We start from the raw sequence: 26079 nt of genomic DNA, 5'->3' as shown, positions 1-26079 counted from the left end.
GTAACTTACAATTACAACTGAAAATAAAATGTTAAATGAATAATGAATGTTGTGTAAGAATCACTTAAGTTTTTCATAATATTTTATATTCCATGCCTTTCATATTTTCTGTAAATAAAATAATAAGAAGAACGAATATCTTGTTTAAAGTGATTACTGATTTCTTGCTCTTAAAGCATAATTTAAATTAATCGTGTTACTGTTATAGCAAAATTTTATGACAGTTTATGACAATAAAGTAAAGAAAAAAAAAATTAAACGCACTACAAGCAGAAGGCTACTTGTGTTACAACATATTTTTCCAAATACATTTATCAATCACTGCGATATTATGCTTTTATTTTAAATTCAAAAATAAAAATAATAATAAAAATCAACTGCTGCTGAGTCACATCACAATCAAATTACATATTTAGATCTGCAAGTCAGCTCATACATATAACCAATACAAAGATCCAACTTGTTCACGAGGATTACCCAAATAGTTTTAACTAACTGCAGGAAACAATTACAAAAAAAATTCTATACTATTCTCAGATTGTTAGTTGTACTCGAGTTGATTGTGTAACAGAGCTGGAACAGCCTGAAATCACAAACTAATTTGCTTAGACAGTCTGTTCCTCCCTGTGTCTGTCTGGGACTGAATGTAGGTACAACAGCAGGTGTTATTCCTGAACACGCAATTCTTTTCTGTACTCTAATGAGTTGTGACTGCTTATTTTTAAACTTGACAAAACAGAGTTTAAATTTCTCCCTTAATAAGGGAAAAATAAGATACATAAAATGTTTTTGCTGTAACAGTACGAAATATAATGCAAACATAAAAAAGTAGCATGCATGATTTTTAAGAATTTCCACAAAACCCTAAGTTTTGATGAAACTTATTTTATGTGAAAAAAATCACGAGATCACTATCTTTTAAAATGTGGTTTTAACAGTTTTCCCCTTTGCTTAAATTGTCTCTTATGGGTACATTTTACTGTACATCTCCCCCTTGTCTAATCTGGTACTTTTTGCTTGTGTCTCTTTCTTTTCAATTCTACATCAACCATGTTTCTTCCTTAAATATCACAATGATCCCTATTAAATATCATTTAAGGAACAAGATAAGAGATATTGTATTAAATTTTTTGTATAAATATTATCCCGTTAAATTTTTATTTCTTAATTGTTAAGATTAAGTAAGGACATTTACACCAGGTGCCCTTTCTGTAACTCTGGTTCTAAACCAATTGTATATTGTCCAAATAAGATCAGATATTTTATCCAAAGAAGTTCTTTGAGACTTGCAGCGTATGTGGGTAAGCAATCGCCTCTGGAGTGAAAGGTTGTGTGTTCGAATCCCCCAGCCAGTTCTCTTCTTTGAGGGCAGCAGCGGCTCAAATGGTTAAGGCTCTGGGTTACTGATCTGAAGGTCAGAGGTTTAAGTTGTCACTGTTGAGCCCTTGAGCAAGGCCCTTAACCATATTTGCCCCAGGGGTGCTGTATCCTGACTGCCCCTGCACTATGACCGCAGCTTCCTAACAGGAAATGAGAAAAAATTATTTTCCTGTGCAGTAAGATACAGTTTTTTGGGGGGTTTTGTTCATTTTTCAAAAAAAAATTTCTTTGTCTACAAGAAGTAGGAGAAAAAAAACAGTCATTACAGTTAAGTTATTTGTGAATGCAAATTTAGTCACAATAAACACCTTTTCTTTGTATTTATTAGAATTTTACATTTATGTGATTCCTATGGTAAAAACTAAACTTTTACTTATGTGGTGTATATATTTTTTGCTGAATGCAGTGAAAAATAGATCATAGCAGCGCAAGCAACATAACTAATCTGGAGAAATGTACATCTTTGACAATTGTCAGTTTTTGTGTGTGTGTGAATATATACACAATATATATAGCACCATGATGAAACTGGCTCTCATGAAGACCATCCCAGGAAAGCAAACTCTTTTAGAGTTGCCAGCCTTAAATCACTAATTTACAGCACCTCAAATTAGAGTCATTATAAAGAATCAGACACATTTCAATACCTCAATAACTGTTCAAAGAAGATTATTGCACATTTTTTAAATGTGGAAAGTTACAAGGTGTGTCCAAACTTTCTTTTTACTACATAGTATATATATATATATATATATATATATATATATATATATATATATATAAATCATTGACATATGATATCACTGATGTATGAAATGTTTGCATGTCCATATAGACATATAACAAGCAACACTGTACATAACATATCATTACATAATTTACATACATTACATGTAACACTTTGTGCACATAACTACCATCCCTGATCCTGAAAAAGCCTCTGACTGAGTTTTAGCTATTTATTACAGTAACTGCCTTATTTGAAGATATTACGCCTCTTTCTTGGTGTTTTCATTCAAAAAGCATGTAGCATGTGTTAGAGCCGGACAGTGTGCGGCCACCTAACACTGTTGTAACACGGGAAACTGTCCCTTATGCCCGACACAAGCTTTGGAGCATAGGAGGCATAGTACATCACTGGCAAAACCATAATACTGTAAGAACAAAACTGAAAGATAGAAAAACAACTGAAATATAGATTTAATAATATATGGATAATAAAAAGAGAAAAAACAGATTCAGTGTGAAATCTTAAAATCTCTTATGTGTGTGCTCGTGTGTGAATGCTAACTAAAATTCTTAAACAATAAATTCTTTAACAAGAGTCATAAGAGGGACAGCGACTGGGGTAAACTCAGGAAATGTAAGAGGACCTCAGTACACAAGCCAATAGTAAATATAAGCAGCAAAATAATCTGTAAATGTGTGTGTGAGAGAGGAGAGTGAAATAGGGAGAAAATTTATTTATTATAAAGATAGATACAACCTTCCTAACCTGATACCAGGGGCCTTTCTAGGATTTTCAGTTAAGGGAGGCTCAGCCCCTAACGATGTTTAACACATATTTGGCTTGTTCAGAATCAGCACTCAAATGAGTCTTCTCGATCACACACTCTTTTTACCGTATAAACCTTTTTCTATAACCAGGTACAATCTGAAAAATGTAACCAGAAAACAGCATGTAACATTAAACTTACATTGATTAGCAATATAAACAACACACCTATGAGGCTGGACAATTAAATAAACTGTGTGGGTGCCAATAATGTTAAACATTTATCTGTTAATTCTTTGACAATTGAAGGTTTTTCAAGTCACATGGGAGTACTGTAGGTCTCCAAATGAACAGCAGGTAAGAATAGTACATCTTTTTTTTCATGTGACTTGAAAAACCTTTCATCTACAGTTAAATTTTCTAAGGCTAATTAATGTATTTTACGATTTGGGACATTATTTAATACAATACAAGATTTATTACAAAAAAAAGGATTTTTCTATCTCTGTAAATCACACTGCTATGCAGTTAAAGCGGGTGAACTGAATGCTGTGTCACTATTTTAAATAATTTATGTGCATAACTCTATGGTAGTTAATGCCATATGCACTGTGCAATGTTTTATATAGACAGATAGATTTTCCAATTAAAACAGCGACGGCATGATGGTTTTATAAAGTAGACTATATGTTCATAGAATATGTATTAAGGGGTTTATTTTCACTAGAGGAAACAACTGGTGTGATGAGGGTGAACACAGTGAAGATTTAACTGATTAATCCCTTATGACGTTTTGTAAACTGTATTTATGAGAAAGGACTGCACTGATGCAGATATAACAGTTTATCGAAAACCACACACCTTGCCTTAATCCTCGCTCTGTGATGGTGAACTGAAGACCCGCTGAACGACGGGGAGGAGCCGAAGTCTGCCGCCGCCGCTTTCATATCAAATTTAAAGGGGACGATGGGCGAGCACCAATTTGTGTGAAGTTTATGGAGAATTTTTAGGAGGATTGAGTACAAATGTTAGAGGGGCTAAAGCCCCCTTAAAAATGGCCTAGCGACGCCCATGACTGATACTGATACTAAACTTACTAAAAAAAGAAAAGAAAAAAAATCCCCAGACAAACTTGACTTCTTAGTGAAAGATTATTAGTCACGTGATTATTTTCGCCTTAGAAAGCATAGGAAAAAAACGTCCTAATTTTGTTAAACAAATTTGCTTTAGGTTGGATTTGCGATGCTGTACAAACTGTTTAAACTTAATGACCGTTTAAACATTCAGGTATAAGCCGAATGATAAAATTCGCGCGCACAGGTCAGTTCAGGGCGCACGTCTCACTCCAGCCGCTAGGGGCAGTGTGGTGTTTTTGAACGTTTCTCGACAGATCTTAACCGTAATGTTCGCAGGAAGCTGGAAACATGGCAGACTCAGAGGGAAGAGGTGATTTCAAACAGACTGACATCAGCAGACACACTGCAGGTAAACGAGACAAGCACGTGTCCTAACGGTGTTTGCATTTAAATTAACCGCCACTGACGAATTACACCTGTATTTTAACACTGAAACCATGCTATTTTTCCCCTTTAGTTAGCATATTCTGTGTGACTCAGCTAACGCTAAGTGAACTGAGAATTGCATCATGTTTCTCTCTCACCCGTGTTGTTGTGCGACTGTGATCTGTGTTAATGTGTGGTCTAAGTATACTTCTATGATTGCGAAGGGACAAACGGTTGGATGTTATTTACTATTTAGAAATGTTGATCATTTAATATTCCATAACACAGTTTAGTTCCAGTGGCATGCTGTCTGAATATGCTGCATCATTTTAGTAAGGCTGAGTAATCATTTTACTTTGATAACCGTGTCATGATAAACTTAATCTTGTCTACAGATGGAGACGGGAAATTAGAGGACCTAGTACGAGTGAAGGTGAGCATCATTATACATGATGTAGGATGTGTCTTCTTCACCCTAGGTGTTACAGTGTCTGAAGGTCTAACTGTTTGCAGAATGAAGGCAGGGAACTGACAAAAGAAGAGAAGCAGCGTCTGCGAAAAGAGAAGAAACAGCAAAAAAAGTGCAAAAAAGATGACAAGGGTCCAACAGAAAAAGGACCGGACAGAGAAAAAAAGGCAGTCCCCTCCTCTGCTCAGCAGCCGCTTACACAGGGTCCAGCACAGAAAGGTGGGCAGTATGGAGCTTGGCCATTTAGAGCAACATTTTAGTCTCAGTTGCAAAACGTTTTTAGGCAATTAGTAAAATTCCTCTATCCAAACAGAAGTCATATTCTATTCTATTCTATATATAATATTCTTTAGCTGTAAAAGAGTGGTTCAGATGCCTCAGGTAGTGGAGTGCCACACTATGCATTGAGATGGAAGTTTAGATTAAATTTATTTCATTTTAATTTTTGTAATCAGGCAAAATTTGAATCAAACTACTTGCCTTGTTTCCTAATAGATTAAATAAAATCAAACAAACAGGGATAAATGTTTTACTGCAATAGGCTGCAAAGTTCCTAAAGATACAATTTCAGAATTGGTTGTTCATGCCTTAGCAGCAAACTCGTTTCCCCTCTTGTCTATTCCATCCACTCAGCATTCACCATCACCAGTATACTAATCTCTGGCCTGATCATCTGTCATCAGCTGCACTTGTTTTTTACTTAATGCCTTAAGTCATGCTTAAATGATTCATGGGTCACTGTGTGGCTTAACAAACAAAAACATTACAGGAACTAGACTAAAAACAAGAGCCAAAAAAGTCCTACAGGAATTCCGAAGAACTGTTTCTCTAGACTACATTTAAAAAATACAAAAAGTCTGTCTCTTTGGAAGCAAAATATGAAGAAAAGAATGGTGGCTCTAGATCTTTGCACAGTCTTGTATATTGATGTAAGTTCCTCATTGGAAATAGGATGAATTTGTTGTCATTGATACTGTGGGTATCAATGGCAACAATCTCCATAGCATATTTTTAGCTGCCTTTAAGCAATCAAATGGGCATCAAATGTAACATTTAATCACACACACACACAGAATAATTGAAATGACCATAATATTGTTGAAGAGATTAACAATTAAATAAGACGATTACAACAAATTTGCACTCTCCAGAGTATTAAAAAAAGTGAGTGTGGGTGAGGAACATGCGAAGGTTTTGAGACATATTAATAAAAGGAGGGGAATACATGTGTATATTAACAGTGACATTAAAACATGTGTTGAGATAATCAAGCAGAAAAATAAACAAAAGTTTTTTTTATTACTATTCATATTCATAAGAACACATAAAGGCTAACAAACCTGATTAAGAGAGAACAAAACAAAAATTCAACGTTCAGTGATCTAGCACATGCTTTTTTTCTGATTGAGGATTTGCGTCTAACAAACAGGAAGCAGGATTAGAGGGTTAACTAATTATCCTTTTTTTTTTGTACTAAATATTTGTCTTTCAACATTTAGGACTTATTTTTAATGGATTCTCAAATGTGTTTTAACATTTAGCATATTGTGTAATGTTAGCATTACACACTATCCACAGTTTTTATGTACTTTTATATGCTGTTCATTCATGTGCTCCTGCCTGCCTTTGGTCTTACAGCACCATCAGCGGTTGCAGGTCCTATCAGTGTACCTCCAGCAGAGAGCGCAGCGTCTGCGGACAAGCCGGCTAAGAGTAAAGCAGAGCTGAAGGCAGAGCGAAGGGCACGCCAGGAAGCAGATCGCGCAGCAAAACAGTCTAAGAAAGAGCCAGGCGCCACTTCCCTGAGCAAGACTAAACTTTCACAGAGTGACCTTCAGTCAGGTAGCAATCACTGTGTAAATGAGTAGATGTGTGTTATTTATGTATAACATGTAAGAAATTGACAGTATAATACAAAGACTATTTGCTCCTGCATTGATCTTTCTTTAGACACTGCCTGGTAAAAAAAAAAAAAAAAAAAAAAAAAACTTTTCACCTTTAGCTTTGATCTCAGAACACAATGTGGTTGCTAGTTCATGTGTGAAAATAATTTCTCATGCTCCCAGAAACACTCTTTTACAATTTGAGTTCTGGAATATTCCTGTGCCATCAGAAAAAAAAAAAAATCAATGGATGTGATACCCTGGACATTCACTACATTCAGGTTGTCACCTGACTTCATTTTATTGCCACGTAGACACTGCATGATGTGTGCATCACTTCATGTGCTCCACTTCTTACCATGAATCACGCATCACTCTGGAGAAGGTCCAATTTTGATGCTCGCTAGCAAACTAAAGCTTTTTTTCTGATTACTCTCAGTAAAAAGATTAACAGCTGTTCAGCCCCAACTCTGAGTTCTCATCACATTGTGTGTGTACGGAAATCCTCTTAGTTTCACTACTAAACATAGCTGTGGCTTTTATTGTTAATTTGTTACCATGCAATGTCACAAAGTGTTTAATGAATGATTTCCATTCATGAGTTTCCTTCCGACCACAATTCTTTCACAAAGTTGATGGTTCAACACTATCTTTCCATATTTTAATAATGCACTGGAAAATTCTTAACCCAGTTCCAGTAATGCAGCCCAATAATTTGACCCCTGGTGAGGTTTTTTTTTTTTTTTTTTTTTTTTTAAACCAGTAAGTGTTTGAAACAGCAAATGTCCATTTTCAACATTTCATAAATTTTGTAATGCATACCTAGAGAACCTTCCTTGATATTTTTCGACTTATCCTACTTCTCAGTGGTTAAACGATTACCAGAACACATCCAAGTAGATGATCCTGCAGTGGTGAGAAAGCTGGCCAAGAAGCTTGAAAGACAGCAGGTCAGCAAGTTTTTAGAATTGTTATTTACATGTCTTTGTCACTGCTCTTTCTTTATTCACTTCCTCCCTACTGACCATGTAGCTACTACATCACACTTACTACAGATGCTTTACCTCCCATTTCTTCCAGAGGTCAGGGCAAGCGACCCGAGTAAATGTGTCTCAAGTCAAGGTCTGGCCCCGTACTGTGTGTGTGCAGTGGAACCTCTCTCTCTTTTTATGACTTTTTTTTTTTTTGTATTCGCTTCCTTAATTTATTGTTATTTTCTTTGCACATTATTAGAACTGAGCAAGGCTAGATAAGATGTCACTAATATGTGAAAATATTTATGTTATGTAGATGTTTATTTAAGCTAGCTGGCTGTTTCATTGTGTGCTGGTGTTACTTAGGCTAGTTCTGTTGGGGTTTGAGTTTGTTGTGTAGCAAACATTAGTTTTCTGTTTTGTTGCAATTTTATTCTAAATATAAAAAAAAATGATCTGTATTGTTGCAGTAGCGCTCATCTCAAAGAGGAAAGAATATTCTCTGCACAGTAAAAGCTGACTGTGGCTTTCATTGTGCTGCAGACTGACAGAGTTCACTTTTGCTCTTTACTCTTACAGATTCCTCTGAGGTCAGAATATGGCTACAAAGTCAGTCTGTTCTCTCACCTGCACCAGTACAGCCGCAAGGCACCTCTCACACAGCTAATCAGGTACTGCATGAAGTCCATGATGTACTGCATGAAGTTTTTTGGGGGGATATTTGAGTACAGTGAATTTTGTAAATATGAATATTGAATTAAAAGTAAAAAATAAAATGCATATGATTACCTTATACTCAGATGCAAAGTGCAATTATAGCATGAAGACTGCTTGATTTCACTGTGATAAATTCACTGTGATAAATTCTTTTTTTAACATATTGTTGAAATTTCACTAATTTTTCTTAACAGATAGTTTAATGCATAAACAACCAGTAATCAATTAATCGTTAATTATTAATAAAAACAAGATGCACTTTCTCACAATGCCAATAAATTAGTTATGTGGGAATGAACCTCCAAATAGTTTAAGTAAACAAAATAATGATTGCAAGAAAAGAAAAACAGTAACAATAATGCTGTAGCTCACATGTGGATAGTATCCTATTTATTGGAAAGCTGTCCAATCTGGCAACCATGTTTGCTCAACTTTGAACAACAAGGTAAACTCTAATTGGATGTTTCTTTTCCAGTATGTTAGTACCTACTAGCCTGGGAGTTTTGTAATCTGTTAGATTAACAAAATACTGTAATAATCTTTTTTCTCATTCAACATTAAGGCTTCTAAAAAACATTTAGTAAAAATTATAATACCGTAAATATGCATTCTAATATTGTAAAAGTGAATAAATATGTAAACTACAGAAAATTATGATATATAAAATTGATTATCACCACTTTTATGACAATTCTTAACGGCTATCAACCGATGAATGATTCGTTATAAAAATGTCTAATTTGATAAAATATCTGCTTTTCATATAATTCAGATCCATTGAACAGGTTTTGGATCCTCAGGTTCATAAATCCCCCCTCCCCCCGGACCCTGTATGTAGTATAGCATGTAGCATAGGATATTAACTTGGGGCATATGACATGTTAGCCATCAAACAGACCAGTATTCTTTAGGATTTTATTTCAGTTTCAGTTCCTGCCATGTGTTTTGTTTTATTACTGTAATATTGTGTGTGGTTGCAAACTTTTTAATCAAGTAATAAAATAATAATAATGAATTGTGCATCGCTGTATCTGTTTCATGCCAGTGTTGTGGTCCCTGCATAGAAAGTGTTATTTTATTTAAAAGATAAGGTATTATAATAATGTTACTAATTGAGGCGTCATTTTCAGCATCCCTGCCACAGTTATACACCCCTCCATAGTTCGGTTGGGCCTGCAGTACTCCCACGGCATCATAGCGGGCTCAAACGCACGCTCTGTGGCTCTCCTGCATGCCTTTAAACAGGTTTGATACTTAAACTACTTAAGCATTTTCATTTACAAATTTCTGCAAAACCGTATAACACCAATATCGTTGCAGGTGATTCAAGACTACAGTACTCCTCCAAATGAGGAACTGTCCAGAGATTTAGTGAACAAATTGAAACCTTACATTAGGTAATATAACCATGTCTAGTATATCAATAGTGTGAGAGTTTCAGTATGCATCAGTTTGATAAGATTAATTTGGTGTATAAGTCGTTTCATATTTCTATATTATTTTCTTTATGTAAACTTTACCAGATGTTTAAAATGACACTGAATTTTGGTCACTCTGTCCTTCTCTTCAGTTTTCTCAATCAATGCCGCCCCCTGTCCGCAAGCATGGGTAATGCAATCAAATACGTCAAGAAAGAGATCTCCAATATTCCAAATCAGTGCAAAGAGGAGACGGTGAGAAATATAATTAAATAGTGACATGGCTGTGGTATGTCTGTAAAAATATGAATACATTCTATATGTGAATGTGCTTTGTGTGTTTTAGGGCTTAGCTTGGTTTGCTTGCTAGATGTTTATATCTTTTGTAGCATTATTATTGCCCATTATTATTATTAGTGTCTGTACTGTCTGACCATGTTCTGATTAAGTCAAGAACAGGGAGGATAAACATATCTTTTAGATGAAATGCTAAAGGACAGGGAATTAGATCTTTGTTGTTAAATGAATGAATGTTGTTAAATTCTGTTTTAGAACGTATAGTAATAAATTAGATCAAGCAGCTGCCCATACACTTCAGCCATACAATTGTCAATTGTCCTAAAAGTGAGTTTTTACACTTGTATAACTACTACTTTAATAGATTTTGGCTTAATAGTTAACAATATTCACAATATACAAGGGGCATTCACAAGTCAAATCTGGGCTTGTGATGGAATTTTTCTTAAATGAAAGCATAATACCTTTCATAAAAATTTACAGAAGACTACAAGCACAGAATGTTGAGACTCTTGGCTGCATTAAAACATTTAAATGGTGCAAATGTTTTAAAGTAGCCCGCACCTCTGTGAATCAAAATCCCGGCCGAGGTGGCTCGGGGCCCATTGCACTCGTTCTCGTGAACATTTAGCGAGTGGAACGCCTGATATTGAAATTGGACAGATAAATTATAGCCAACTTGTGGAAGAGACGCACATGTCTGTGGGAAATGTACACACAATCACTCAACACCACCACTAGCACAATCATTCAGTTCCTGGGAGGCCAGCGTTTAAGATGTTAATCAGACAGTCCGATCATGGCTCCGGATGTACTGAGAAAACCTTCTACCTTGATGGTATTTAAGCACTAAATTCTGAAATAATAGGTAAGTGTATTAGTGTAGTAGGGATTACATAGAGAAATAAAAGGAGTTTTTATTCTCATAACTCTGTTCTGTTATTCTGCATAATTAAAAGTCCTGGTTGAACTCCCCTTGTATAAAGGCTTATTAAAATACATGATAAAATGTAAAAAAAAAAAAAAAACCTTCATATGGTAAATCTTTGGTCATTTCAATTATGTAAAAAAAAAAATTTAATGCAAATGTTTCACAACAGCATTAACTGCTTAATGCTTACTGTGCAAGGAAATCACATGTTCTGCAAACAAACGTCTTTAGGGGAAATAAAGCTTTTTTTGAGTGTACATGTATGGCTAAACAGTATTCTGCAAATATATTTTTCATAAAGCATTTAATAAGCAGGGTAAAAACAGCCACAATGGCTTTCAGGAGGTTTCAAAAACCACCACATGGTAAAAAAAATGCCACAGCTTTTTAATTAATATTTAAAAAATATTTCCTGGCTTTTTTTCTCTTTTTAATGTCTGTATAGGCTAAGAAGAAACTCTTGTCGTGTATTGACAACTACGTGAACGAGAAGATCAAGTTGGCAGCCGAAGGCATCTCTAATAATGCAAGTGAAAAGATTAGCGACGGCGATGTCATACTCGTTTATGGGTGGTATGAAAATCAATATCTATCTGGCTGTTTTAACTGCAAGATGAAGTTACCTGATCGTGGAATGTGCAATGACTTAAATGTGTACTGGCATTGTGTTTATTTTCCAGCTCCTCACTTGTTAATCATATCCTGTGTGAGGCGTTTGAGAAACTCCAAAGGAAGTTCCGAGTCATCGTGGTGGACAGTCGGCCCAGACTGGAGGGCAGGGAGGCACTGAGGCGCTTAGTGAAGAGAGGCATTCGCTGTACCTATGTCCTCATATCTGCGCTGTCATACATTCTGCCTGAGGCATGTGACATACACAAGTAGACTGCCAACCCTGTGTCTTATCGCACTGTACTAAACAGTATTCTTCTAATTACATTCGTCTACAGGTGTCCAAAGTGTTTCTTGGAGCCCATGCCCTTCTGGCTAACGGATATGTCATGTCAAGGGTGGGAACTTCCCAAATTGCCCTTGTTGCCAAGGCATACAACGTGCCCGTGCTGGTCTGCTGCGAGACCTACAAATTTTGTGAACGAGTGCAGACCGACTCGTTCGTGTCCAATGAGCTTGGTAATTATGAACAACCTGGATATTAGAATACAATCTAATGATCTGGCATTTTTTAACTAGGTAATTATTATTATTATTATTATATATATTTTTATTTATCTATGGGCCATATTTTTCCCCCTTCAGATGACCCTGATGATCTGATCGTGACACGTAAGGGAAAGACCCAACTGGAGAACTGGCAGAGCGTAAAATCCCTAGGCTTGCTGAACTTGGTTTATGATGTCACGCCTCCAGACTTTGTCGATTTGGTGATCACAGAGCTAGGCATGATCCCCTGTACCTCTGTGCCTGTAGTGCTACGAGTGAAGAATGTAGATCAGTGATGAATGTAGATCAGGCTTTCCTGTTGCATCTGTTAATTCACAAGCCTGCACACACTGCGCATCTGGTCTAGAATAAATCTTCATCTAAAAAGCCAATTCCTTTTCAGTTCATGCTGTTCTGTTATTTTGTTCTTATTGACAGGACATCAACTGCAGCACTTAGCAGTTTCTGTACTTGTACAGTTTCTGACTTTCCTTCAGAGGTTTAGATAGGTGGGTTTGTGTGTGTGTTTGGGGAGTAAAATGGATTGCATTACTATAATAATATGGAATAAAGTGATGTAAAGCAGACACGCTGAGAGCGGGAAAAGACCTGGTAGTTTTTTATTAGTCTAATCATTTACCCAGTAGAAAGGGCTGACTGAATATATTAATACAAGGAGCTCCATGGACCAATTTTAAGCTGTACGTTTCTCACCGAAACAGGTCACGTCTTCAGCTTGTATGTGTGAGGCAGTGTAAGAAAATTTAGAGAATGGAAAAATTAAGGTTGCATTTGACTTCAATGACCAGGGTTGGGATTTGCTATTTATAACTCAGGCCAAAGCTGCACTTCAATTCACTTATTTAAAAAAAATTTTGTTCTTTTTCATACATAGATTTGAAAGTATATATGTATTTATGTTATCTGGAACAGAATTAAATTTGTTAGTAAATGTTTTTGACTACAGATATGACCCAGGCCTTCATACAAATTCAACTGCACTTATTTGCATCTTATATCTGGAGAAAGGCAAAAAAAAAAAACATGCACATGAAACTTCTTACAGCATTTATTTTAACATAAACTTTGTACAGTTCATATATTAATACTAACATTTTTATTTCATGTGAGGAGACAAAGCCAGCAATAATACTATTGAATATAAACACTGTTGGATTGAAGAAAAGTGGTTACTGTTAGACGTACATGTAACATTCTAAGTTTTAGCACTCCTGTCTTTTTGAGGTTCTTTGACAATAAGATGCATATTAGAAGGTGACTAAATTCAGTGTAAACATATTTGGCAAGCACAAAATCATTATACGAGGGTGGGTCAAAAATGATCCGCATTCTGGCTGTAAAGTTAAATTAACTTAAAGACAAATACAGTACATTTATTTTTTGTAGATAATCTCCTTGCTTTTTAATACACAAGCTTTTGTATTCCCTTATTAAAAAAAAATATTTTAGGCCTAGTTGCGAATGACAAATGCACTGCATTGCAACATCATGCAAAATCACAATGCCCTTGGATCAGTCCTCTGCATTTAATCCTCAATTTAGACTCCAGCTCGTCAATAAGCATCTCATTGTAACGAGCACTGTTGATTGTTAAACATTTTTTCTGAGAATGTTTCAATACTGGCCCCAAGAGATGCCTACAAAACTCTTAAGTATAAAGTTTCAAGCTGATGGTTGACTTTCAGTGATTGAGGACGTTTCCGGTCCATACTCTACCGTTTAGTCTGAGGCTCGTATTGATGATTCCGTGTCACTAGTAATGATTCTCTTAAAGAAATTTTCACCTTCCTTAGAGTATCTGTTTGCATTTTGTTTGCAGATATCCAAACACTTTTGTTTATGCTCATCAGTGAGTCGTTGCACCCACTTTTCGAAAACAAATCACTGCATGCTGCTCTTCTGTTGTACAAATCAAAAGTGGGACATTCGTTTTTGCCATTACAAATAAACTGATTTAACATGTTCACATCTGCACAGCGCTGATAAGACAGTGCAGCCAATAAAAGGTTTAATAAGACTAGAGTGTGGATAACATTTGACTCACCGTTGTATAACCTGTACTGAGTAACTATGTATATTTCACAACAGTCAAAAAAACTGCCCCCACTTTATTCCAGGCCTAGTAGCGTTACATTTAGGTTCAATATTTTATCCCATATCCAAAAGACTATCAATGCTTCACTTGAGAAACAGTATGTGATTTAGACCGAACATAAAGAGTCATCGCCACACTTGAGTATTTATTCTGTATATATTTTGTACAGACACACACATTCTCTTAATGTGCACTGCTCAGTAAAACTGATTATGAGCCCCGAATGAAATCTAGTCATTTTGATTAAGAGTATTTACTCCACGCTACAGTATATACCTGCAGTCCAAACGATGCTGCATCCCAGTGTTAAACATACCTGTATGATCATGCAGTTTTTAAGGTGTCGGTTATTCATTGAGCATCAGCAGCTCTGAAGCAACAAGCAGCATCTAAATGACGCATTGCAAAACTTCTCAACCTGATCATGTGATTAGACCAAAGTCTTACGGGTTTTTTGTTGTCGTCGTTAAAAACAGATCAATATTTCGTGTGTCCTTCAGCTTTCTACCAGCTGCCGGGTGACCCAAGAAGGCTGATGTCTTTGATTTTTCGCCTTTGTGTGATCCATAGTAGCACTGAAACAACAACTGTGGATGCACATAATATTGCCAAGACTTCCAGCATAGGGAAATTGCCCTGCAGTTCAGAAAAGAAACACTGTTGACATAGTCTGAACCAATTTTTTTTTTGGTCTTCAATCTTATGAACGGTTTCAGTAATTGATTTGCTCTTTACAGTATAGATGGACTGTTGTAAGCTGATATTCTTACCTCTCTTAGGCACTTGTATCCGTGGAAGTTGTGAACACAGCTGCACTGAGAAAATCCCGGCCCATAAGGCATGCAGATGGAGTTCTCAGGGCAGTCCAAGGCTGAAGTCAGGATGATAAAATCTTTGTAAAATCTTAAAACTGATTACAGAAATGTTCTACGGTATGATTGACTTACACATCTGCCCAGTTTGATTGCAGGCATTCCTCTGTCCTTCACACAGCCGGGTGTCATCTTTAACATCCACTCTGTCCCATGATGTGTTGCCACCAGGACACTCCAAATTGATGGGCAGTATGCTGTGAAGTAGCTAATGTTAGATTAAGTACATAAGACTAACTGAGGTCTAATATGTGATTATATAATTACTTACAGATGGCTCAGATTATTAAAACCTTGGAATATAAAATCACTCATATTGGAAATAGGGTTGCTTGAGAGGTCTCTGCAAAAGAACAAAGGTAACCAATTAAATTCCAAACAGATTATGTGTATTTACACTTATTTACTCCAACCATATACAGTGGTGTGAAAAACTATTTGCCCCCTTCCTGATTTCTTATTCTTTTGCATGTTTGTCACACCAAAAAGGTTTCTGATCATCAAACACATTTAACTATTAGTCAAAGATAACACAAGTAAACACAAAATGCAGTTTTTAATGATGGTTTTTATTATTTAGGGAGAAAAAAAATCCAAACCTACATGGCCCTGTGTGAAAAAGTAATTGCCCCTTGAACCTGATAACTGGTTGATTTTTTTTGGGCCACCCTTAGCAGCAATAACTGCAATCAAGCGTTTGTGATAACTTGCAACGAGTCTTTTACAGCGCTGTGGAGGAATTTTGGCCCACTCATCTTTGCAGAATTGTTGTAATTCAGCTTTATTTGAGGGGTTTTCTAGCATGAACCACCTTTTTAAGGTCATGCCACAACATCTCAATAGGATTCAGGTCAGGACTTTGACTAGGCCACTCCAAAGTCTTCATTTTGTTTTTCTTCAGCCATTCAGAGGTGGATTTGCTGGTGTGTTTTGGGTCATTGTCCTGCTGCAGCACCCAAGATCGCTTCAGCTTGAGTTGACGAACAGATGGCCGGACATTCTCCTTCAGGATTTTTTGGTAGACAGTAGAATTCATGGTTCCATCTATCACAGCAAGCCTTCCAGGTCCTGAAGCAGCAAAACAACCCCAGACCATCACACTACCACCACCATATTTTACTGTTGGTATGATGTTCTTTTTCTGAAATGCTGTGTTACTTTTACGCCAGATGTAACGGGACACGCACCTTCCGAAAAGTTCAACTTTTGTCTCGTCGGTCCACAAGGTATTTTCCCAAAAGTCTTGCCAATCATTGAGATGTTTTTTAGCAAAATTGAGACGAGCCTTAATGTTCTTTTTGCTTAAAAGTGGTTTGCGCCTTGGAAATCTGCCATGCAGGCCATTTTTGCCCAGTCTCTTTCTTATGGAATCGTAAACACTGACCTTAATTGAGGCAAGTAAGGCCTGCAGTACTTTAGATGTTGTCCTGGGGTCTTTTGTGGCCTCTCGGATGAGTTGTCTCTGCGCTCTTGGGGTAATTTTGGTCGGCTGGCCACTCCTGGGAAGCTTCACCACTGTTCCATGTTTTTGCCATTTGTGGATAATGGCTCTCACTGTGGTTCGCTGGAGTCCCAAAGCTTTAGAAATGGCTTTATAACCTTTACCAGACTGATAGATCTCAATTACTTTTGTTCTCATTTGTTCCTGAATTTCTTTGGATCTTGGCATGATGTCTAGCTTTTGAGGTGCTTTTGGTCTACTTCTCTGTGTCAGGTAGCTCCTATTTAAGTGATTTCTTGATTGAAAAAGGTGTGGCAGTAATCAGGCCTGGGGGTGACTACAGAAATTGAACTCAGGTGTGATAAACCACAGTTTAGTTGTTTTTTAACAAGGGGGGCAATCACTTTTTCACACAGGGCCATGTAGATTTGGATTTTTTTTTTCTCCCTTAATAACGTAAACCTTCATTTAAAAACTGCATTTTGTGTTTAATTATGTTATATTTGACTAATAGTTAACGGTTTTTGATGAGCAGAAACATTTAAGCGTGACAAACATGCAAAAGAATAAAAAATCAGGAAGGGGGCAAATAGTTTTTCACACCACTGTAGGTGTACTTTTTTTGTTAAGTCATACAGTAACCTATAAATCTAGTTTTTCAGCATTAAAAAAAAATCATTTAAGCATAAAAAATATCTAAAGTACGGAATGAACCAGTGAGAAAGAGGTGTAGATGATGACAGACGATTAGGTTGGTGATTAATATATGAAGATTTAGACTGTTGAGTTTTAGGAGCTTGTTACCAAATCTAACAGGGTTTTATTCCCATTTGACAATAAAAATCATTCCATAAGGACTTCATTTGGTCTAATTAGAGCTACAACACTGATATTGTAGTGTGTTGTACTTGTGTAAGTGCATCAGTTAAAGACCCATGAATCAACAATATCTGGCCTTGTTTTGTAACAAAAAACTCATTACCACGTACACACTCATGTCTACAGTGTGTGTGAGAAAGCTGTACTTGGATTGAGGCACCTTCCTGGCACCCAATTAAGCAATAAGTGTATAGTTTAAAAGAAACATAAATACATATTATAATTTTTTTTTTTTTACTTACATGATAACCGCTGCAGCAGCTGCATGAAGGTCATCCACTTGTCTCAGAGAACAATTAGATAAATCCAACCTGAAGGATGATGATATACAGTATATCTTAGACACAGCTGCATTTTATGACGTCACACACTTAAGGAGAAGTTATTGCACTGAGTTCCTACCCCAGAATATTCTCCTCTGCATCGTGAAAACAGCACCGACCCTCAATCCTGCCTTCTGCCGCCTGGCAGAAGCTCCACACAGCACTCTGGTTCTGTACAGCTCCTTCACACATCTGGCATAACTACAGAAATCATACATGTACTCTTAACATAGGGGGGAAAAACACTAATCCCAGTTGTTTTTTCTGTCATAACCAGCCAACGGGAAAAAAATAGCGTACTTATAGCCGTACCTGAGCATCCGTAGACAGACAGTCGACGTAGATGATGGATAAAATAAATAAAATGTTAAATAAATATACAGTAAAAGAGGTACAAATGCAAACCCTAGCTATCATTTTAACCCAAAACTCGCGTCACATGACATACTCTGTGTCACGTGACCTGTTCATTGATGGCAAACCACTCGGCGCTGCATTTGCGCAGAAACCACTTATTTCATTAAGAAAAACACTAGTTGTACAAACATAATCACCCAAGGAAAAAAACGCAACAGTTTAATTATTTTTTGGACTGACATATGATACTAAATATTAATTATATCATTAGATAAGAATACGTCTAATTTGATGCATGGATTACTAAAGTTTAAAAGCAAGTATAGACATATTTGAACAGGAGTTCATGCGTCTAGATGTTGTCATCTGATCCTACTAACATCACACACAATACTAGTTAGACCTAATTAGATCTCTCTGATTTAATTTTATGCCTTTAATGAAACGCGTTTTAATCTACCCTGCGGACTCGGACCGTACCATGACTTTATTCGAGGGTGGAAATGTGTTTAGAAGTAAAATGATATTTGGTAGCACAAAGTAAATGTATCACGTGCATGAATGATTAAAGGTTGTCTTGAAATAACGTGTAACAAAGTATCACACAAAAGAAACATTTAAGGCGGTACCATGTAAAGTCGAATCCCCCCCTCTATTTTTCTTTTAAATGGCTTGAACCGAAGGACTGTTGCAATGCTTAGAGAGAGACTGAACACACACATTGAATATATTAGCGACCTTCGGTAGAGTGGAAGGAAGGGAGGCGTTGTAATGCTAGCCAGGGTGCTTCCTTATCATCGGAGTTAAAGATCGTACAGGCGATTTTGGTAGACAAATAATTCGCCGTTTGTACATTTTTTATTTTTTATTTTGCATTCGTTTCATTTACTCGTTTGTACCGGGGATTTTGCACACCGCACATTTCCATGCAGTACGGTGTTTCGAAGTTTATCTGGTTTGGGCGTCTATTAAAAAACGAGTTGTTGTTTTTTTGCTGGTTTCTTTTTTTGCACTTTGCATGGGAGACAGATTTTGTCTAAACATGCTGAAAAAGAGCCAACAATGAAGGCGGAATTACTTCCAATTGCAACATGGCTGCTGCTGCTGCTTCCCAGACGTCTATGGGAGAAGTTTAGTCCCTGACGCAGAAGTTGTTTTCTTCAAGGTTTGTCTTTTCCCCCACCAAAGCTCAGGACTTGTCCATCAATCTTGTCTTTTGCTTTTGGGTTGAAGGAGATAAAACTGCGCAGTGAAAGAGACAAGGGCGCCTCGGATACTCCTGTATCCAATCTCTGATCACAGGACTTCACTCGGATGTACAGATCTGTTACTTTGTAACATCTGGTCCTTGATCTCCAAATCCAGTCTTATTCCATTTCATCTCATCTCTCAATCTTTGTTGAAGAAGACAAAACAAACAAAAAAAAACAATGCATTTTTCTATTCCTGAGACCGAGGTGCGATCTGGTGAAAATGGATCTACATATGTGGTGAGTGCTTTGGGAGTGTGCTGATTTATTTGCTTTGCTATAATAAATATTTCTTTCATTTATGTAACCCTGTCTAGTGTGCACACTTATTATTCATGCTTTCCATCCTGAACATTCCTCAGCATTCGAATTGTTCTACAGCTCTCTCTCTCTCTCTCTCTCTCTCTGTGTTTTATAAACATGTCATTTTTTTTCTAGTCACATGGAATAATTATGACCAGGATCTTTAAAAAAAAAAAAAAGAAAAAAGAAAAGAAGCCATATAAAAGGTCATCAAGGTTGTTACCATGTCATGCAAAGGGCTGTTCAAGATAATTAACCTCAGTCTTTATGGAAAGTGTGCTGTCATCCTCCTGACAGTGGAGTCCAACAAACAGCACACTCAGGGAAAGGTTGCTCATGGGAAATGTTTCTAGCTTTCTATATAAAAATAAATGGATAAAAAAAACTCTTTAAGATATCCATCAGAGAAGCAAGCGGAAACATAATATAAAAAAAAGGGGGGGGGGGGGGGTTGCAAATACTTTTCCTGCTTTCTAACTGATTAGTGTATGTGCCTTTGTGTGGTGACGCAGACAAAATCAGATTTGGTAAACAGGTACGCGTTTTTAGTCTGCCTTCCTGTCTGGTATTTGTTTTTCCTCATGTACAAGGCTTCATTTTGAAGAAAGTGCACTGTATGTCCTGATAATATGTTTTACCTTCCTGCTTAAATGAGGAGTCAGCCGTACTGGAGGAAAAAATATATATTTGATGTCTACAGTTAAACAAGTACACACAGTGCCCACAAATTAATGAATGTACATTACCATGGCAGGGCCACCAACAACTTTACTAGCTGACCGATATTAATATAAAACATCAGGCTACAGAGTTAGGGCTGTGTACAAACATTTATTTATTATTATTTTTTTAAACCACAGATGGTTTTCGAACTGTTCGCTGTAACTGACAAATTGTATTGGAATAGAAACGCTGACTCCTCCTTTAATTTGTGTATCTACAGTAAATGTCCTAGCAAGGCAAAGCTTCTAGTCCTTCAAAGACCATTTCATCTATAAGGTTGCGTTCTTGGCATGGACATTAGATTATTTCCTTAGTAGTTTATTTGTACTTTTTATGGGCAAAAGTCCAACAATACCAAGGTTTTTTTGTTTTCAAGCATAGACAGACATGTATAGATGTAATTTGGGAGCCAATTTCTTTCTAGACCAGACTGTTGATTCATGCAGTGATGGTCAAGTCAGATGATTAAACGGAATGAAACACAGCCTGGTATTTTTCAGCCCACTTCATTCACATTGAGTTACTGATCAGAAGATTGAGGGTTTGAGCCAACTGGGTTATGCGGAAAAAAAAAAAAAAAAAAGATTTTTTTTTTTACTGTGCTATAAGGTCTACATGACAAATAATTGAATTTAAATTCAATGAGTACAGAGGACAGAACAAAAGGTTACAACTTTTCATGTAACACCTAGTCAGCCAAATGTCTCCCAACACCAGTCTTATTGTGCGATCAGTGCAACCTTGTGATATAATATATTGCTTAACCCTAATAGTTTCATTATTAATCTATTGATATTAGATTTTTACCCTTTGTCACTTCCAGTTCCTGTAAAGCACAAAGAGTAAATAAAGTAGGGTTCACTGTAAAGTGCAGTTAACAATCAAATGGCTTATCAATTTATAAAAAAAAAAAAAAAAGTGGCATGATGTGTGTGTATAGTAGTCCATAGTCTACCTCTATTGGAGTAGAGCAAAACTTTAAAGGCTGGAAAATATTATTCTCTGAACACTTTCTTTCATGTTATATGAAGCTATACTTTTTAGTTATTTCTGGCTTTGGAAAACTGCTAAAGAGCATCGTAAGTGACTATCAAGAGCACTAAGCAAGGAAAAGATGGCTGGATGCCAATGCATCGCCTTTATTTAGTCCTTTCTGAGCATTTCTGGACCTCTGAAATGCACAGCATGGACATGTGAACATATGGAGCTCAATTTATTTGTTCCCCCTTTTTCTCCACTCAGTAATTTACAGCAGAAACGTTTCATCCAGGTGCAGCATGTGTGGAATGTGTATCAGTAACGCTGCCAAAATTCCTGCCGTCTGAGTGAATATTTTCAGGATCTCTCCTCCTATTTTTCACTTCGGTACCCGATTTCTCTTCAAGAACAGTCTTACTGTTAGCATGTTAGTGTTAGCATCATTTAAACAGCATGCTTTGGCTCAAGTTGGCTGCATGTGGATGTGGACGAATTGTCCCTGGTGTGTGTTCGCTCGCAGAAATGTGCACACTCTGCACTTGAAGACTCCAGCGGGGGGAAAAGGGGAGGATTTTCACTCTAAATGGCACACTTCCTGCGCAAGTGAAATGTATTCTCAGTGACCTCTCACACTTCCTGCGTAATTAAGGGCATGGTTTTCCTTCCTTTTGTGTGGAGTGGAGATGCAAAACTGAACATTTAGTAAGGAAGGCATCAAGATCTCACATCTTTTTGACAAGTCACGACATGACTGTTTTAATGCTGTTGCTGGTGATTGATGTTGACTCAAAAGAATGAACTGTTATAATATGAAAACTTACATTTAATATACAGTACTGTATTGATGTAGTTATGTAATGAAGTGTATTTTGTTTTTTGTTTATTTAATAAAAGGACTGTTACTTATTTGTTTCAGAAAACTGGTAAAAAAAAATCTAAAATCCATAAAAAAATATTCCCAAAAAGTAACCAGCTAACTAGAAGTGGAAGAAATGTTTGTTTGTTTTTTTTCGTATTGGACATTTATTTTTTCATTCAGTTGTTAATCTTTTAGCTTTAAGAAAGAAAGATGCCTGCGAGCACACGCACTAGAAATGAGATGGAGAATGCAGATTTCTGCCTACTAGTTGCCAAATCTTTATAAAATATGATTGCGCGTTTAGAGTTAAAATGCTTATTATTATTATCTAAAATAGACATGGTCATTGTTTGTTATATTTTTTGTTTATATTAACTTTTTTTTAATTGGGGGAAAAAAATACAATGTCCATTAGAGCTTTAAGGAGGATCAAATAAAACAAAGAGACTGAACTGTTCAGAATTATAATTATCCATTTGTTGATCTTTAAATGTCAACAGATTTCTGACATTTGTACCTGCTTTGTACAAAGTTCAGATGATTCCTCAGATTTATACCTACTTCTGGTGAACGTGTTCAGACGACACTCCCGTGGTTTTGACCGAACATGAATCATCAGGGCTTGCAGTCCAAGACAGCTCAAGTGCAGTCGTGTCATTTTAGCGAGTGGGAGGATGTACCAAATACTAAGCAGATTTTACATTTATGTAAATAAATGCTAGTATTTTAACTTTTCGCTCTAGTTACTAGAGATTGGGGGTGAAACATCTATTTAAATGATTTATCTGGATTTTTTTTTGTGTAGCAAATCATGTATGGCCACACTGACTTAATTTATTATTATAATTTTTTTCAAATTTCTTTAATGTACATACATTTGCCTTCAAGGTGGTAAAATGCAGCAGTTTCTCTATAGCCCTACAGGTGGTGCACTCTAAACTATTCACACGTTGACAGGCAGCACATCATCCTGTGTTGTAGGAGCAAATTCTTTTAGAATGATAACAATGTATATTAAATAGGGATGTTTTATAAAATAATTGCAGTATTGTAATTCAAATCTAATCAGGACCTAGGTATTGTGATATTGTATCAGCTGGTCCCTGGTTATTCCCGTCCCGACTAGTTACTGCTGATAATTTAAATTGTAATGAAACATTTTGTATTCAGTTATTAAAGAATGCAGAATGGAGTCTTTTTTTTTTTTTTTTTTTTTTTTTACTGCATTTGGTTTGTAGAGCCGAGAATGATTGACTATTTGCTTGTAAACCTTGCCACAGTCCAAAGCCTTGAGAATGTTTGAAATGATTAAAAGCTGCCTTACTTAAAGGAAACTCATAAAACACTGCAAAAAACGAATGCGTCAACCGACCTCTGTAACAACATAAATGCTTCTCGATTATTCATTCCTCCTTCCTCATTTTCCCACTTAGACATGGTCATTGGGAAGAAATGGAAGTAAGTTGCATTTATCTTTCGAATGACAGGTGAAAAACAGTTCATGGAACAACTTTGAATAATACAAGATGAATTGTAATATCCTCTTTGTTCCTAAAAGAAGGAGGAGGAGGAGGATTTTGGCTGGCGTACAAAATCACAGTGATGACCTAAAATGTGGGGGGAAAAACATCTAAACATGATCCATTACGCTTCCCTTTGTTATTACAGCAGAAAGGGAAGGGCAATTACCAGCCACCACCCGTTGTGTGTATTGGCATGGGTGCAGTGGAAGCAGCATGAAGCTGACTCTGTTCTCTGCACTAAGGCTGAGATGAAACCAAGGCCTCGTTTTCTGGCGCGAGACACTTGGGGGGGGGGGACCAATTTTCATGGTTTGCGGATCTCTTTTGTTTATGGCCTTAAGGAAGCTGAAGCTAGTTCATAAACTCCCATTGTCTTTTTATTTATGGTTCCACCAGATATGCTGTGGGTTTTTAAAGTTTCCCAAACTCATACCCTTATGTATGGTTTGTGCGTCATCACAAGTACTTTTGTTTTTAGTTGTCTTTTAACCAATAAGGGCAGGAAACCCAGAGAAGCGACAGGTGAAACCACATATTAAGTGAACCGAGGATGTGGAACTGTGGCCTCTGAACCGGTCTCATGGGAAATTCCAGCCTACTACATGATGCGAAGATTTAAACTGGCTTGAAGTGAAATATGAAAAAAAAGAATCTAACAGTCAAACTGCATTACGTTGACTTTAAAAAGCTTTCACTGAACTAACAAAGAAAACTGCACCCTTTATGCTTAGTCATTCAGAAGAGTAAACTACAAGGGGCATCAAACCGGGAGTTGTAATGAAATTTCTTGTGAAGTCATAAAAGTGATTGACGTTTACAGGAGAATTCAAGCACAGTATGGTGATGAGACTGTCTTCTTCGCTATAAAATATTTGAATGATGCAAAGGCGCTGAACCTAATGCAGTTGTTCCTATGAACATTTGGCAAGTGGAACGCCTTGCGCATTACAGGAACTCGGCTGGGAGTTATTGCCTCATCCTCCCCCCGTACAGGCCTGACCTCACTCCACATGTTTGGGGCATTAAAGAAGTTCCTTTGTCCCCAGCATTACAGATGTTGAAGCTGGCAGTCTGATCATGGCTTCCTTCCTACCTTGGTGGTGTCCAAGCACTAGTGAAACACTGGGATAAGTGCGTTAGTGTAGCAGGGGGTTATACAGAGAAATAAAGGGTGTTTTTACTTTTATAACTGTATTCTGTTATTCTGCACAGTCAAACGTCCTGGTTGGAGACTTGACACCTTAGTAATTTATCACACAGCCATAGTAAATTATTAAATCTGACTGGTCAGATGGTGTTTATTTTTGTTATGGTAGTTCCAGCTGTAACATTAACAGTAGTTTCATATTAATATGCCAGTTCTAAGGCATTATTGTTTCTATAGTAACAGCTCATACCCATTTATGTATACCTATCTATACAGGAGACCTTTATTTAATGTCGATGGAATGAGTGATGGGTCAGTACTTTCCTTTGCCAAGATTTGCAACCCAGGAAAGTCTTTAGGATAGGTGGTACGGTGGTGTAGTGCTTACTGTGGCGTCGCACCTCCAGGGTCAGGGTTCGATTCCTGCCTTGGTTCTGAGTGTATGGAGTATGCATATTCTCCCCATATGAATATCCACCAGGCTTTTGTCCTACTTTGTGGAAAAGAAAATGTTTGTGATGAAACAATTGCATATCGTTAATAACTGGAACTTGCTGGTCCCATGGACATTCCACAATATTAAACCTAACTGTAATCTCTTGAGATGTGCATGTGTTGTTCTGTAATAAAGTAAATAATATAATTCTTGGCAAATTTCTGTGATATAACTTGCCAACGTGAATAATGCACTCCAGATGGAAATAATCCATCCACAGTCCGTCATGTGTAATTGCGAACATAACTGAACTCTTTGCAAGAGCAACGTCCAGCGCTGTGGTGTTAGAAATAAACAACTTCAGGAGGAAAAAAAGTTAACTCTTGCAATAGAATACTTGTCGGAGGTGCTGTATATTGTTCCAACCGCATGCATTTTGCAAACATTTACTGAATCACTTAAAGTAAATGTTCTTTTTGGATCTTTTAGATTAGTAGGTGTTTTTAAGTGAGCGCTTTTAAGAGCGAGCACATAGTGTGCAATTCCAGATGTTGATACAGGGTCAGACACAACGTCGAGGCTCTCGCCAGTGTTTGCTTCTGGTTGACACGTCTGTTCGGTGGCAGTTTTTACACTTTTAACGTCTGC

At 36.8% G+C, this 26079-nt stretch overlaps 3 protein-coding genes across 4 annotated transcripts in view; 2 read left to right on the top strand and 1 right to left on the bottom strand.

The window, feature by feature from the left end:
- Positions 1–4259: 4259 nt before the first annotated feature.
- Positions 4260–12832, top strand: eif2b4 (eukaryotic translation initiation factor 2B, subunit 4 delta). Its single transcript, XM_053488418.1, has 13 exons — positions 4260–4360; positions 4773–4810; positions 4891–5065; positions 6485–6688; positions 7597–7679; positions 8283–8374; positions 9551–9665; positions 9741–9817; positions 9991–10093; positions 11512–11639; positions 11747–11927; positions 12014–12194; positions 12321–12832. The coding sequence occupies exons 1-13, from the start codon at positions 4300–4302 to the stop codon at positions 12518–12520; spliced, it is 1638 nt and encodes a 545-aa protein (XP_053344393.1). The 5' UTR covers positions 4260–4299; the 3' UTR covers positions 12521–12832.
- Positions 12833–14472: 1640 nt separating this feature from the next.
- On the bottom strand, positions 14473–18371 carry atraid (all-trans retinoic acid-induced differentiation factor). Of its 2 annotated transcripts, none has more exons than XM_053488623.1 (7): positions 18304–18371; positions 17935–18056; positions 17775–17843; positions 15484–15555; positions 15288–15409; positions 15111–15211; positions 14473–14976 (listed from the first exon to the last, which is right to left on the bottom strand). In XM_053488623.1, exons 2-7 carry the CDS (start codon positions 18045–18047, stop codon positions 14845–14847), a joined length of 609 nt encoding a protein of 202 aa, XP_053344598.1. In that variant the 5' UTR covers positions 18048–18056; positions 18304–18371; the 3' UTR covers positions 14473–14844. The 2 variants fall into 2 exon arrangements, with proteins under 2 accessions (XP_053344598.1, XP_053344597.1); XM_053488622.1 differs by lacking the exon at positions 18304–18371 and adding an exon at positions 18168–18289.
- A 555-nt stretch (positions 18372–18926) lies between these two features.
- The window catches only part of snx17 (sorting nexin 17), a 29514-nt gene continuing 22361 nt past the window's right edge, over positions 18927–26079 (top strand). The window contains exon 1 of the mRNA XM_053488621.1: positions 18927–19702. Coding sequence (XP_053344596.1) covers positions 19643–19702 — 60 coding nt within the window. The 5' untranslated portion in view covers positions 18927–19642. The remainder of the gene's footprint in view (positions 19703–26079) is intronic.

This window comes from Clarias gariepinus, chromosome 27 (assembly GCF_024256425.1).
Source record: "Clarias gariepinus isolate MV-2021 ecotype Netherlands chromosome 27, CGAR_prim_01v2, whole genome shotgun sequence".
Classification (NCBI taxonomy): Eukaryota; Metazoa; Chordata; class Actinopteri; order Siluriformes; family Clariidae; genus Clarias; species Clarias gariepinus.
This window is presented reverse-complemented; position numbering and strand designations above follow the sequence as displayed.

Excerpts from the sequence above, each read along its gene's own strand:
- eif2b4 (XM_053488418.1), top strand. The coding sequence starts at position 4,300 with ATGGCAGACTCAGAGGGAAGAGGTGATTTCAAACAGACTGACATCAGC. Across the intron at positions 8,375-9,550 it reads CCTCTCACACAGCTAATCAG|CATCCCTGCCACAGTTATAC; the intron begins GTACTGCATGAA and ends CGTCATTTTCAG. Across the intron at positions 10,094-11,511 it reads ATCAGTGCAAAGAGGAGACG|GCTAAGAAGAAACTCTTGTC; the intron begins GTGAGAAATATA and ends ATGTCTGTATAG.
- atraid (XM_053488622.1), bottom strand. The coding sequence starts at position 18,272 with ATGATAGCTAGGGTTTGCATTTGTACCTCTTTTACTGTATATTTATTT. Across the intron at positions 18,057-18,167 it reads GTCTGTCTACGGATGCTCAG|TTATGCCAGATGTGTGAAGG; the intron begins GTACGGCTATAA and ends TGATTTCTGTAG. Across the intron at positions 14,977-15,110 it reads GATACAAGTGCCTAAGAGAG|GGCAATTTCCCTATGCTGGA; the intron begins GTAAGAATATCA and ends TCTGAACTGCAG.